General features: G+C 39.6%; 1 protein-coding gene across 1 annotated transcript in view; it reads right to left on the minus strand.

The window, feature by feature from the left end:
* The window catches only part of pcdh15b (protocadherin-related 15b), a gene marked incomplete in the record, with an annotated part of 209215 nt that overhangs the window by 66132 nt on the left and 128123 nt on the right, over positions 1-14960 (minus strand). Inside the window, 5 exon segments of the mRNA XM_034214440.1 lie at positions 1114-1230; positions 1967-2203; positions 2814-2999; positions 3122-3241; positions 10231-10359. Of these exon segments, the coding sequence (XP_034070331.1) occupies positions 1114-1230; positions 1967-2203; positions 2814-2999; positions 3122-3241; positions 10231-10359 (789 nt within the window).

The raw sequence follows: 14960 nt of genomic DNA on the forward strand, positions 1-14960 counted from the left end.
GACCACTAAAAGATTCAGTGTTGCAGTGTCAGTATCATTTAACAACCGTCTCTAGAAACTGCTTTCAAAACAAAGGGTAAAACAATATAGATCTTTTCATTATTAATAAGGTAAATAGCCATTATGTTGTTTTTAGCTGTTACAGTATGAGCAAGATTTAGTAGAAGCATTTCAGCTGTGAGCATTATTTCTTTAGCTTTCATTAAATAACGGCTTGTAGTGAGCAAGCAAAAGTTTACTGTAACAAATGATTACAAAGATTTGTACCTCAGAGGCAAATTGTGTGTCAGAATGGTATAATTGACATTGACATCCACATATACATTTCCAAAGCTGTTAAAGTGCTTTTTAGTACCTTTTTGAGCATCAGGAGCCTTTATAGCACATAGCCTTGACTGTAAAATGTAACTTTCTGACCCGAGAGAGTCTAGTCTGTATCAGATTTTGCTGATGTAGGAAAACGGCAAGCACATTAATATAAGGAACATGGGCATTTTAAAGAGACTTATGACATAATATCGCCGGGATAGAAAATTCCACACAGAGACGAGGAATGGAAATATAAGTTAATTGCTTTTTGAGCAGTAATTCAAAGTCAAGAGACTATGGTGTTTTCTTTCTTTTTTATATATTTGTATTCATGGATTTATTATACTGTAAAATTGCAAATGTACCAGTTGGTTGTTCCCGATAAAGGCAAGAGCTATTTTTCACACAGCCGCTGCATTTTAGATCTGCATCTAAACAAAAGGCTGCGTGACTCAGCAAACTCATAAGCTATATTCATAGTGCACTTAGACCCCGCTATGAACTTTTTACAACCGGAGTTAACCGCACCAGACTATCTAATGGCTCATAATGAGACTCTAAAGTCAAGTAACCTTCATTTCACAGCAAGCAAAATAAAGCAGACTGACTAATGAATATGTTAAGAGTGGAGGTATCGCTAAGTGCTACAACATGGTCAGAAAATGTGGAAAAGAAGTGCAGACACATTCAAAACACTCCCACAGGGAGGGAAAGCATCATTATCTCGCATCATTCTGATACTTAATTTGAGGAACAGACAGTGAAAAGCAGTTTCATCGAATAGCAGCAGCTGGAAATGCTCACCGCAGGGTCAGAGTCATTGGCCATCACCGTGGTTACAATGGTTCCCTTGACGGCATTAGGGGCAACCAGGCCTCGGTACATTGACTGGCTGAATACCGGAGAAAAGTCATTCATGTCCTGGAGAGAAATACACACAGACAGAGTAAGTGTTTAGGATTATAAACATACATTACACCAAGCTGTTTCTGTGTTCCAGTAGTAATGTTTTACATGTTTAATCCTCATGATGTACAAACTGAGTTTTGCTTTCACTTTCTGCTTTCCTACTTTTACTTAATCTCATTATCACTACCTCTCTGCAGTCAACAAAATGATTCACAAAAGCCACATTATTCTTTACAGGTTCGGGAACATCTGGCTCCACAAGGGAGGGAAAAAGCAACAGCTGTTTACTGTAAAAACACCATATCCAGGTTATATAACCCTTGAGCCTTTAACCTTATGTAAATGTTAACATATGAGCTCTTTTAAAATTCTGGAAGCTTGGATTACAAAAATAAATCAATTTATAAAAGTAGTACATGGAAAAGTCTCAGGATAGACAACCTGAGGGTACTCTCTTTTTGTTTTGTTTATCACAGCAGGTGTCCAAAGTACTAGAGAGGCCCAGATAGTGTTTTATGATTTTCCCACAGTGTCTGGTGTGCTTGATTTAAAAACTTGTCCCATACTAAAACTAAGTAAACAAAGATAGTAGGAAAGGGACCGAAATTGGCAGCTATACTGCTCACTGAAGTAACTTTAAAGTTTTGGATTTCAAAGTGTGCACACAGGAGAATAATGTACTAGCTTTTGTGCTAATGAATGCAAAGACACTGGTGTGAGCCCAGCATGAACACACCCACACACTCACCATGATCCTGACAGTAACAGAGGCTAGTCCTGGAGGCATGGTTCCCTCTGCATCCCTGGCCTCTACTGTGAAAGTGTACGTGGGTTCTGATTCAGTCAGGGCCTCAAAGTCAAGAACTTTGAGAACAGACAGCTGCCCTGTCACCGGGTCGATGTGGAACAGCCGAACGATCTCCTGGTCCGAGCCTTCAGCCCTGATTTTATATGTGAGGTTGGAGCCGAGGTCAGCGTCTATTGCCTACAGAGAGAAAGAGAAAGTCAGAGAATGGGAAAGAAAGTAATATTATCACCTTGTAAATGTATGGCAAGTTGCATTTTTTATATTTGCCAGAAGGGCAAGCATTTACTGTACATAATATGTCCTGGAGTTAGTAACATAATATACTTTTATTAGGTCTGTGTTGGGCTGGTAAGTCTGAAACGCCTCTGGGAGAGACTGTAGTTGGTTGCACGGATATTATTTTCATTTCTATAAGTATGTTTCTATGAAGCTAGACGGGTAAAATGCTTTTTTTATATTCATCTGCAACTTATTGTGTTTCCAATGTGATTTCAAATTAAAGTTCCACGTTTTTTCTAGGCTGGCTAGAAAGTCAAACTAAACCTATTTGGTAATTTCATAGAAGATGTGGATAAATAACTCAAAATGTGACTATTGAGATGAGTCCTTAATACTGGACTCAGTACCTGAATGTAGGACTTCCAAGTATAAGGAGCCCTTACATTAGTTTTAGTTTTATAAGGACCATCATTCTTCATCATAACTATTATTAGTTAGTTATTAGTAGTTTTTTGAAAGTTACAGTATAACACGCCACATCAGTTGCCATAGAGATCCACTCACTCACCTTTAACTGTAATATGACTGTGTCTTTGGGGCTGTTCTCTGGCACGCTGACATTGTAGGTTTGTTGTGTGAATACGGGGCTGTTGTCATCTACATCCAGGACGGTGATGGACAGTGTTAACCTGGATCTACGAGGATTCACTGCACCATCCCGCGCTTCAACGATCAGGAGGTAGTGACTTTGAACCTGGAAGATTACGGAGAATCGCGGTCAAACATCAAGACTACAGTGAACAATTTATTCTGTACTTTTATCTTTGCCACTTTCTTTGTCATGTGTAATCTAAACATATCTATCCTTTCGCTGACCTCTCTGTCCAGGGGCATCGTGGTTGTGATCGCTCCGGTGGCGTTGATGGAAAACAGCTTCTGGTGGTTGACGAGCCGATAATTGACCTGACTGCTTGCCCCCAGATCTGGGTCCGTAGCCTGAAAACAGACATACAGAAATAACATAACCAATAAGACAAAAGGACTAAAGGTTTTACTCATCTGGTTTGAAATGCCAGCAAATCATTATTTTAATTAAAAGGGGCCTTCCTCTGAAATCAAGCTTGATGCTGAGTGTTAAATGACGTTAAGTGAAGTGTCTATAAATGTATAGAATTAACACTTAACCTCAATTACTGTGGTTGACATATTCAAAGGCAAGGCAAGTTTATTTATATAGCACCTTTCAACAAGGCAATTCAAAGTGCTTTACACAAATGAGAAACATTAAGAGCATTAAGATCTTCTTCTAGAATAAAGACAAATATGTTTCTAAGTGTGTGAGTCAATATGTTTGTCTTTGTGAGAGTGAGATGATAAAGAAATAACTCTCTTTCTCACATATTCCCTATGTCAGTTCTCTTTTTCCTTATTTTCCACGTATTGCAATTTGTCCAGAGCAATTAAAGTTATCCTCCACAAGAAGAACATTTTTAAACTTTTCCAAACCTAATGAGGTTTCAATTTTCACTTGAATAATTCCCTTTGTGCACGTCTTTCATCCGACTACCTTCCAGTATAAACCCTGACACTGTCTCCACATCATCTCTTTCAACTAATAAAATAAGGTGTTGAGGAAGTGACAAATTGCTAGCCGGTGTTCCTTTCACCCTACCTGAGTGTTCACACTGTCTAATCAGCATTCTAGCGGCATTAAAATGATGAGAGCAGAGCAGAGGAAATATTAACAGCTTGTTGCTGAGGTTTGCTTACGTTGCGTTCTAACTCTAAAAGTCCCCAAAAGAAAAATATAAAAGTGTATAAAATATAATTGCTTCACACTTGTTCTTATGGAGGAAAATGTGTGCGGGTGTGCGGGTGTGCGGGTTTGTTATCCCGCAGTCATGATAACATTATCAGGAGGAGAATTTGAAAAACATGGACTGTATTATGAATAAGGTTAGTCCCTCTGGTGATGTTAAATATTATGTTTCAGTGTGACACGTTTTAGTATACCAGTGGAAACAATGGCAACCACATTCGTCAGTAGCTTATTTATAGCTTGCTTCCGAAACTCATGTCAATTAGGAGGGAGACGTGTGGTGCAATGGGTTGTCCGTAGGTGTTCGGATCAGGGGTTCACAGGTTCAAACCCCACTGCAGTCAGCATGTCGTTGTGTCCCTGAGACACTTCACCCCAAATTGCTCCTGTGGGGATTGCCCACAGTATTGAGTATGTAAGTCGCTTTGGATAAAAGCGTCTAACACTTGTTGACGCATGTAATAAAAAAAGTTAGTACTTAACATGAAGAACAGCGAAAGGAATTGGTTTTGTAGTTATTTCATCATTAACCAAAATGTGTAGAAATGTTCCCTTTGGCCTGATGATGACGCATGAAGGGAAGTTAAAGTTATTTAAACTCTGAAGATTGCTTCTTCTGTCCAATATCTGTCAAGAAATATCCACCCGGTCCATAGTGTATAAATAGTAACTTTAGAAGCAGTGTCAAAATTGTCAGTTTAATAAGTTGATCTAACCCCCATTACTCACTTTATATTTCACTTTATTTGCTGTACTGTACCAATTCTTGCTGTTGCTGTGACCCACTTTTTGTCGTTTCCCCAATTTTGCATCATTTCATTTTCATCTTATCTCCCACAGTGACTATTAAGCTTTGATACAAATGAGGTTCTGTCTCGCCAGTGTTATGCAGATTGTTATAGCGAATACTTAAAGGGGACCTATCATGCAAAATGCACTTTTGTACGTCTTTTATACATGAATATGTGTCCCCGGTGTGTCAGGGAACTCACCAAGTGTCAGAAAACACAACCCTCTCTCTGTTCCTCCATACCCAAATCTCTAAAAACGGGGCTGCAACGGAGCTGATACAGATTTGAAATTGTTCTCACGTCAGAAACGGGGTGCTCCGCCTATATGGGCAACTCTCCACCTATCAGGGGAATGGGAGACCGCTCGAAAGTGCTGGAGACGCTGTAGTACATATGCCAGGCCTGTAAGTGGCGCTATAGTCTGCCACAAAAGCAGCGAAGAAGACTTCTCACAGAATCAGCCCTTGCAAAAACAGGGCTGGAAAAGAGCAAATAGAGCGAAATGAGGCATGGCTAAAATGCAGGATCTGTTTGGTATTTGAAAAAAAAACTTCACAGAGATGTTTCATATAGGTATGGCCCTACAATATATGTTTCAAATATAGCATGACAGGTCCACTTTAAGTTATTTTGGAGTGATTTGTATTCAGTGATTCATCGATATCTGCGTGTAATACTGTCATATAAATGTAATGGAGCATCCAGCTTTTGAATGATCATCTTTTGTAGTTTGGAGAAGAGGGAGAGAAAAATGAGAAATAGACAGAAAGAATGTAATGTGTGTGTTTTTAAGTGAATCACAATGTATCATCATTGAGCTAGCCTGGCAACCAATTACAGGACTTATTTTTTTGTTGTCGTCTTTAGAGGAAGCACTTATAGTTGTTTACGCGTTTCCAGTCGTTATGCTAAGCTAAGCTAACTGGCATGTGGATAATAACCTTAATCTTGACGGACAAATAACACACTGGTCCCACATTTCTCATCGATCTCCGGGTAATAAACTGAATAAGCCTGTTTTTCTAAATATTGTTGTACCTTTACATTTTCAAGCTGTCAAAATAAATAATTAAGAGGTTATTTTTGGCCTTTCAAAAGGCCAAAAATAACTTAAAGTGGACGTATCATGCTATATTTGAATAACATATTGTAGGGCCATACCTATATAAAACATGTCTGCAAAGTTGTTTTTCAAAATACCAAACAGATCATGCATTTTAGCCATGTCTCATTTTGCTCTATTTGCTCTTTTTTAGCAAGGGCTGAATCTGAGAAGTCTTCTTCGCTGCTTTTGTGGCAGACTACAGCGCCACCTACAGGCCTGGCATATGTACTACAGCGTCTCCAGCGCTTTCGAACGGCAATGGCCGTGGCTGTCTCCTCCTGATAGGTGGAGAGTTGCCCATATAGGCGGAGCTCCTCGTTTCTGACGTCAGAGATATTTCAAATCTGGATCAGTCTGTATCAGATCCGTTGCAGCCCCGTTTTTAGAGATTTGGGTTTCAAGGAAAAGAGAGAGGGTTGTGTTTTCGACACTTGGTGAGTTCCCTGACACACCGGGGACACATATTCATGTAAAAAAGACGTACAAAAGTGCATTTTGCATGATAGGTCCCCTTTAATAGCACAGCCAAATATGCACCAACCTCACATTAGTTTTTGTACGTTAGACATAAAAGATGTATCCCCATGAGAGAAAACTGGAATGTCTTGCTGTAAGTAAATAAGGAGAAAAGCAGATGTTAGAGTTAATTTAAACCTTCCTTCAAACTGTTAGGAGTAAACGTGTCAAAGCATTGCATTTTAGAGACTGGATAAAATCCTTTAAATACTATGCCAGATCAATCGTCTTGATGTAAAACATATTGATTTCTGCAGATCCTGAATGTGACTTTCTTCTTCTATCCTCTTTTTTCTTATGTCTTATCCCTTACTAATTTTCTCAGTTCCCCTCAGGATAATTACATTGAGACAAAATAGATTTAATGTCTCGGTCTTACATCTGCTGCTTTTCTACACACACTTATAAAAAGAAATAACAGCTTGGAGCCTATACTCTAACTCTACGATCGTTATCTCTGCCTCTCGTATTCAGGTGCTCATACCTCCAATTTCCCCTTTTTTTAATATTCTCTTTTCATCACTATTTCACCTCTACCTCTACCTGGATACAGCGATAGAAGTACCTGCGACTGAAGCTAAATTACTGAGATCTTTTTTTAAATCTGTCTCGGAGCACATTTCTTTCGCTGTACCAATACACCATAGAGACAGTGTTATAACAGTGTGGGAGTCTTTGTAGGTAACGCACACGGACAAGCCATCAATCACTTGTGTGTTTGTGCGAGTGTGTATGTGGGTGAGATTGCTTCGAGTTCCTGTTATATCTTCTTCTTTTCAACTCTGTTTCCCATCAGATAATATTTGTTCTCAAACCCCGAACTTCCTTTCAACAGTGTAGGTGCAGTGTCACTTGAGGTGCGTTTTCACAAGAGTAACACATATATACACTTTAGAACGAAACATGAACAGTACATGTATTTTTAATAATAATAATAATAATAATTTCAATTTATATAGCGCCTTTCACGAAACCCAAGGACGCTTTACAATGGGAAGTAACAAAACAAAAAGTAATAATAAAGATACATAGGCTGAAGAAAACAAAAACAGGAACAGGTTGCTGAGTACTGTATATTAGTTGAGGCCAAAGGTGTTTGAGGTGTTTTTTGAAGGTGTTTTTACTAGATTTGTACTAGATTTGTCTCTGAAAGTAAGCGTCATGATAAACAGGATCATGAAAGGAGAAAAAGACAATTACTGTAACACAAAACTGCACATTTCTGATCATGAAGTTGAGCATGTACAGTGTGAAAAGAGAGCTCTATAGTCTACCGTCCTACTTTCCCCCTTCAATCAATTTTGAACCATTTAAAAAAATAAAATACGACACAACAAAGCCATTTTTGTGCAGCGTATTGCTACTCAGAGTACATGTCGAGAGTAAACAATCGTGCTGTAGGGACAGGCAATTGTGCCATGAAGGACCAACTGGCCACCATTTTTTATTCCAGCTGCAGCAGGAGATTTGAAAGGCCAGGCGTGGAGTGAGGAACCAAATTGTGAACGGATGAAGAGGTACTTTGGGAGGCATCAAGCTTTGTATCGGATACTGCAGCTGCTAGGATTCATCCACTGTTTGCCCAAGTTTGGCATTGTCAACATAAAGACAATTATTTATGTTGAGTTTTTGCTTTTATATTGTCTATCTATATCATGCAAATGAAGTGTTCACCTTTCTTTATTATATTTGACCTGCCATAATCGTGTCTTTGATCGTATGACCTCTCTCTGCATTCACCCATTGTTCCTGTTTCATTTCTTTAAATTAGAAACCCTGTCTTAACCTCATGAAAGTCAGATTACGAATGCAGCCATACTCCCCTAGTGTCCCCTCTTCTCTTGCTCCCCCCCATTACCTCTCCCTAGTGTATTTCTCCCATTTCTCTCTGCCAGCCATGCGTGTCTCACTTCTTCCCCTCTTTCCATCGCTCTCTAGCGTACCAGCATCCGCAGAGCAAGGTCAGGTCCATTCATTCTTCTGGAAATCTGTTTAATACCTACAGGTAGGGGACCCGGAATGAGGCCAAGAGTCACGCCGTCTGTTTTGATTTGGAGAATATCCAAGGGTCTTTGAGAGGGACGAAGTTCAGGATTGGAATACTTTCCAGTGCCCTCTCTAAAGATTAAGGTGGATTTTGGATGTTGAATTTGGAACAGGTCCAAAGGAGAGCAAGAGGTAAAGTTTGGAACGCTTTGCATGAAAGGTGGGGTTTATGAGTTTGGATTAGTGCAGAACTGTTCACATATAAAAAGGAATTGAGCTTTAAGCTTAAACCTGTGAAATGTAAGATTTGTTCAGAATCCTAGACATGGCAGTACAAAGGCCATTTATTAATCACAGGAGAAGTCCTGTTATTCAACCAAAGAAGCATGATTAACATTTAGAACTCGGCGAAGTGTCACACTGATTAAAGACCCCCTGACACCGCTGTACAAAGGCTCTGAATTAACCAACCGGAGGGAGCATCTTTAAAGATCATAGCCTATCAAAGTGTCAGATTACCCGTGACCTCTGTCAGCGGAAAACATGAGTCTTATTAAGCCTGGATCGAGTCCAGGAGTCTGCGGGGTAAATGGAGACAGAGGTGCTGAGGCAGGTGGAATCCCAGAGTGCTGAGGAACGATCACGTTACTTCCACATGTGCTAAGTGTGTTCTTCCAGATTATAGTATATTCATCACATACTTAGTTTTTGTTTATTCTGCAATATTCAGAAGGCAAAAAAAAGGATGTTATTTTATAATGTATAATATAATTTATAAAATACTATCATGTAATTGTAATTAATAAAATGTTATGTCACAAGTATCCAGGCCAAAATAATGTTAGTTCACGATATTATCAGGATAAACATCAACACCTGCTTAAAACTCTTGATAAATTAAATTAACATGATCTTTGAATATTTTTAAATAAAAATGTAAAAACAAAAGTTATCTTACTATCTTCAGTTCTTTTTTTAAATGTTAAAGCTGGCAACGAGGGAGTGGAGTATGTTCACAAAGTAAACGTTTAAAATATTCAACCTAAATAGATATCATCCTCAATATTCTCTGGGTTTCTTGTATCCTGTCCACCCACACATACAGTATGCACACACACTCATACACACACCTTTCTGAGACTATAATAACATACAGTCCTAATTACAAAGCTACAAAAAGGTTTACAGAGTTATGTTAGTGATCAATGGTCCCTGTTGTAAAAGATTATAAGAGCAGGATTTAATTAGAGCCTCTGTGTGTCTGTATCTGTGCTGGGAGGCTTTGAAGGGGAAGATGAAGAAGTGTAGATGAGTTCTAGAAAATTAAAAGTAATAATGTGCATTTCTCTAAAGGTTTCCAGGTCTTCATGTCAGGAGGAGTGAGACATGGTGATCAGTGCCACAATAACCAATAGAGTTATGTTCTACACCACGAGAGAAATAACAGAGTTTAATCTATTGATACAGTGAGATTATTGTCATCAATGTGGCTTTTTTGTTCATGCCCCATCATTACAGCAAAGGATTAGAGTAATAAAAAGCACAGAAAACAGCTCAGAAATAAATACAAAGCAGTGAGTATGTGCGCATATGAATACATTAGCATACAAATGCACGCTCCCCGGAAAAATATCTTACAGTGAGGACATCAACATGTGTTAGAGCATGGAGTAAGAAGTAATAGAGGTTAAGGAGTAGGAGAGGCTGTGTGTGTGTGTGTGTGTGTGTGTGTGTGTGTGTGTGTGTGTGTGTGTGTGTGTCTTCTTACCTTGACCTGTCCAACGTAGGCGTGATCTTTTTCCTCGATGACAGTGAGGTTCACCGGCAGTGAAGAATCGAACAGCGGGTCGTTGTCATTAACATCTGTCACCACAATGTTCACTGTTGCAGTGGAGGTCTACACACACACACACACACACACACACACACACACACACACGTTATTGTTCTGGTCACTTCGGACAACATTCATTGTAGTCATTGAACATCGTATTCCATGTTATCTGGCTTGCGGATGTTATTACGTGATGTATAATCAGAATACACAGGAGAAAAAACATGTTCGTTTTTCCGAAGGTTATGTTTTACCAAATTATTTTTTCCTCCTACTAAAAGCTATTTTAACTACAGAGCCCATTTAGCTTGTTATCTAGCTGCACTCTGGCACTGGCTGTCCATCAATTTGTCCTTTTAATAACTGTTTACTTGAAAAAATACATTGGAAACTGTTCGCCATTGGTCCACTTTGCATCTTCTCCCACCGTGTTCAAAATGGAGGAAAGTGGTTAAGATACGCATAATTAAAAACTGTATTAAAATGAATTAACAAGAGGTCAAAGGAGGACCACTTCTAATAGATCTTGTGGCAGTTTTTCAAGGACAGACAGCTCATTGTATTACCAAAAATCGAATGAATAGACAGGAATCTGTGCCAAACAAGACCCGGGAAATGTATTACATTTGATGCATTAAAGCATGTTAGTTCGGAGGGGATCCATTCATTAAACGTTTTACAGTAAATGTCAACAATTCTCAACAAACCAGCAGCCAAAGCACTTAGAAAGATGTCCAGGAAAGAGAGAGAAGCTGGCAAGAGGACCACTCATTTCTTAATTTGACTTTCATGAAGAGAGGGAAAGTGATTGTATGTTTGGCTTTTAAAGAAGAGAGCTAGTAGGAGGTGGAAAATGAGGGAAAGCTAAGTGAATCACAAAAGAAGGATGAAAAGAGAAAAAGAAGCGTGTGTGGGTGTGCGTGTGAGAGAGTGACAACCAGAGAAGCGACAACAGGCTTTTGAGGTTGGCAGTGACGCAAGTAATTTGCGAGGTTAAGAGCTCACAGTTGACAAAACAGTTTATCCGAACGCCAATATATGTAAAGTAGAATGAGCTCTGATATAATGACAAGGAAAACTGTGAGCAGCGGAGGCAAACACAGATATACACTCTCACACACATGAAAACACACGAAGATAGAGAACAAGAGGCGGTAAGCTCCATTGTTCATCGAGGGGCTCTAAGCACATCATTTTCTGATAAGCGCATATCACAGAGTTTATTTTAGTGCTGATACCATGGCCACCTGCCAAAGTGTACAACCCACCCACTATGGAGACAACATATTCTAACAGTTTTAAATGTTTTCTTTACCATGCATTGTCCGAATTACCAGTATGATTTATAGATGAGAAACTGATCAATAATATGTGTACAGATGATGTGGTCAAGTGACTGTCATAGCTGTCTGTGAAGGGTTTACATTGTTAGTATCCTGTAGAACAGTGGCTGGAGAAGCTTAAACAGACAGGGCCTTTGAGGACTTTTGAGTAAAATATCTTTTACTGATATTAACTCCCTGCTGCGTGTTCCTGTTTGCCTTTTACCTACTGACAGACGGGAGGGAGAGAACGCTCACTTTTCCCTAATAGTCTCGAAGAGTTGGCTCATTTGTTAACATTTCTTTTTCATACACTGAACACAAATATAAACGCAACACTTTAGGGTTAGGGTAATGTTGTGAATCGAGTGGCCTGTGTTCGTCGTCCATAACATACGCCTGCCCATACCATAACCCCACCACCACCATGGGCCACTCGATTCACAACATTACCCTAACCCTAACCCTACCCCTAACCCTAACCCTCACACCAGATACTGCCTGGTTTTCGGACCCCCCCAATAAAGCAAAACTACACGTTTCAGAATGGTTATTGTGTGTATAGAAAATGTTTTAGATCTTTGAGTTCATCTCATGAAAAATGGGAGAAAAACAAAAGTGTTGCGTTTATATTTGTGTTCAGTGCTAAGCTGCTAACAGGGTCTAACTAGTATCCCATCTATGTGTTTGTGAATGTGTGTTTGTATGTGTCTATGTGGCTGTATCAAAAGACAGCCAATGCCAGCTTTCCTAGCAACATAAAACCCATCATGCAGTAAATCGGTGTGTAAATTTGAAATGGAAAAAATGGCCAATCAATTACTGCATCTGTAATGTATGTTTATTTAATAAACACTTTCCTGCCGTTGAAAATATTTACCGGCACACCAAATGTGCAGTTTATCGTTAGCTCAGGTAGGTGCAATTACATTTAGATTTGAATTAAATACCTCTTTCATACTTCACATTCACTGGCTCTTTCTCTCGCTGTGAGGCAGTCGGCTGTCGCTGCACGACATTAAAACTTCTCACTATTACTCTGCTGATACGCTTATGAAAATGCTGTTTTGCTGCCAAAGCTCCATCAACACCAGCTCACTCATTGGACACTTCTAGAAAGTGCTTTTGTTTATGAACAGAGACAAAACAATTATACCCAAAGCTTTAAAAAAAAAAAAGCCCCCCCAAAAATGCACTGTTTACACATAGCTGAGTAGTATTTTATTAAAAAACATTTAGCGTCCAGCTGTCTAAGGAAACAACTTAGCTTTAAAAAGAAAAAAAGGAAACTATAGTTCTGTCATCAGCGCTAACGTACATTGTATTTAATGGCAGAAACATTAGCTTATTCCCATATCCCCCATGATGCATTACTACACAGTCCATTTGGCAACAGCACACAAAGTTTAAGTTGCATCGTACAATGCATACTGTCCTTACAGTAGAGCTGGTCTTCTGCCACAGCTTGTAGGGCCCTCAAAATGTGGCAGTATGATGGATTCACTGGCCAACTAGCCAATTAGGCACTTTGTAGTCCGACACTCTCACAACAGGACATTTAATAATAGCGGACATGGACGTGTGTGTGTGTGTGTGTGTACGCATATGAAGACAACCCAAGGCCCTTTCTAGTGATGCTGATTAATGTGTCCGTATCTTCTCTTCTGCCTTTTCTATTTCTTTCCTTCCTTGTCTTCCCTTCTGTCTGTCTGTGAGCTCATACTATTCCTCTTTTCGAAAACGTCTCCCTCTCAGAGTATCAAGCAGAAAAATGGGCAAACTAATTTTAGCCATTTTCAGACTTAAAGACCTTTGGGGCACAAAGATAATACACTAATTGTCAAGGTCCAGAGAACAATTGTCTGTGAGTGTGTATGGGTTAAGACTCCTTATTACAACTGTGTGTATGGACTCACAGTACAATTGTTAACGTAATAAGGGCCCCCTGAACACCTCTCACATCAGTCTTCCTTGCTCACTTTCTATTAATTCCTCCCACTTGTTCGTTCCCTTCATATTGTGTGCAAATGTGTGTGTGAGAGAAGGTCAGAGTATTCTCATACAGACACATAGGTGAGGGGGGGGGGGGGCAGTGAAGAAAAAATAGAGGAGAAAAACTACTTTTAATGAAGAGACGGATGATCAGTAGGAGTAGAGGAGAAACGATAAGAAGGGAGATTGTTAAAGAGGAGCAGAGGATGATGATAGATGAGAGGGCAGTGGGACTCAGTGGCACTCAGTGGGAAGGTCAGGAAGAAGGCAAACAGAGAGGGCGACTCTGATGACCTGAGATCAATTAGGTAAGTGAGAAAGTGAAAAGGGCACTTCTCTGTCTTTAGAAAAAAGCTCCTGCGGCAAAGTCAATTTATTTTATTTTAAATCACAGTAGTATTTGAAGTGCTCCATCAGCATTGAAATGCCAAAACAGATAAGAAACCACTTGAATGTCTTCTTCTTGTGTCTTTCTGTTGTAAAATAACCATTGCAATCTAAAATTGAGATTTAACCTTGAAATATCATGGCTCTTTCATGCCAATTATGTTACGCCCAGGCCTAGGCAGTGGTGTAGTGGGGATTTTTTTACTGGGGGGGACGCTATTTTAATTAGGTCATCCCAAACAATGCCACACAAGTGCGCACGCGCGCAGTGCACTCACAAAACGGGCAGACAGGTCCACAGACACTACCGGTATGCTTAGTCCTACTTTAGTTACTGCATTTCAAAAAGCAGACGGCGCTGCGCTCAACACACACATAGACTCAAAACCATGGACACACTGGCACATAAGTTACAACAATTTATAGGCCTAAATTGCATAAGCTACAACTAAGCAGACAGCGCTGCTTCTCTCTATCTCCACTTTCAAAATCTATTTAAAACTCATAACAAACAAACAAAATTCCCAAAGTTGTCCTGAAATTAACTTATTAAATAAACGCAACGAAAAATATAGCCTACTAATGCAAACATTGAATCTGGACTTGAAATTATTCTGATTAGGCCTAGCCTACATTGCACATAAGCAGACAGCGCTGCTTCACACACACACACACACACACACACACACACACACACACACACACACACACACACACACACACACACACACACACACACACACACACACACACACACACACACACACACACACACACAACACACACACACACACACACACACACACACACACCACACACACACACACACACACACACACACAACACACACACACACACACACACACGCCCGGCGCCGTGGGAGGGCCAGACCCTCCCATTTGACATTCTTGCCCTCCCCAATAAACACGATTTTTATTATTTATAAAAATTAAAAAATATTTT

The sequence above is a fragment of the Gymnodraco acuticeps genome, unplaced genomic scaffold (genome assembly GCF_902827175.1).
Source record: "Gymnodraco acuticeps unplaced genomic scaffold, fGymAcu1.1, whole genome shotgun sequence".
Classification (NCBI taxonomy): Eukaryota; Metazoa; Chordata; class Actinopteri; order Perciformes; family Bathydraconidae; genus Gymnodraco; species Gymnodraco acuticeps.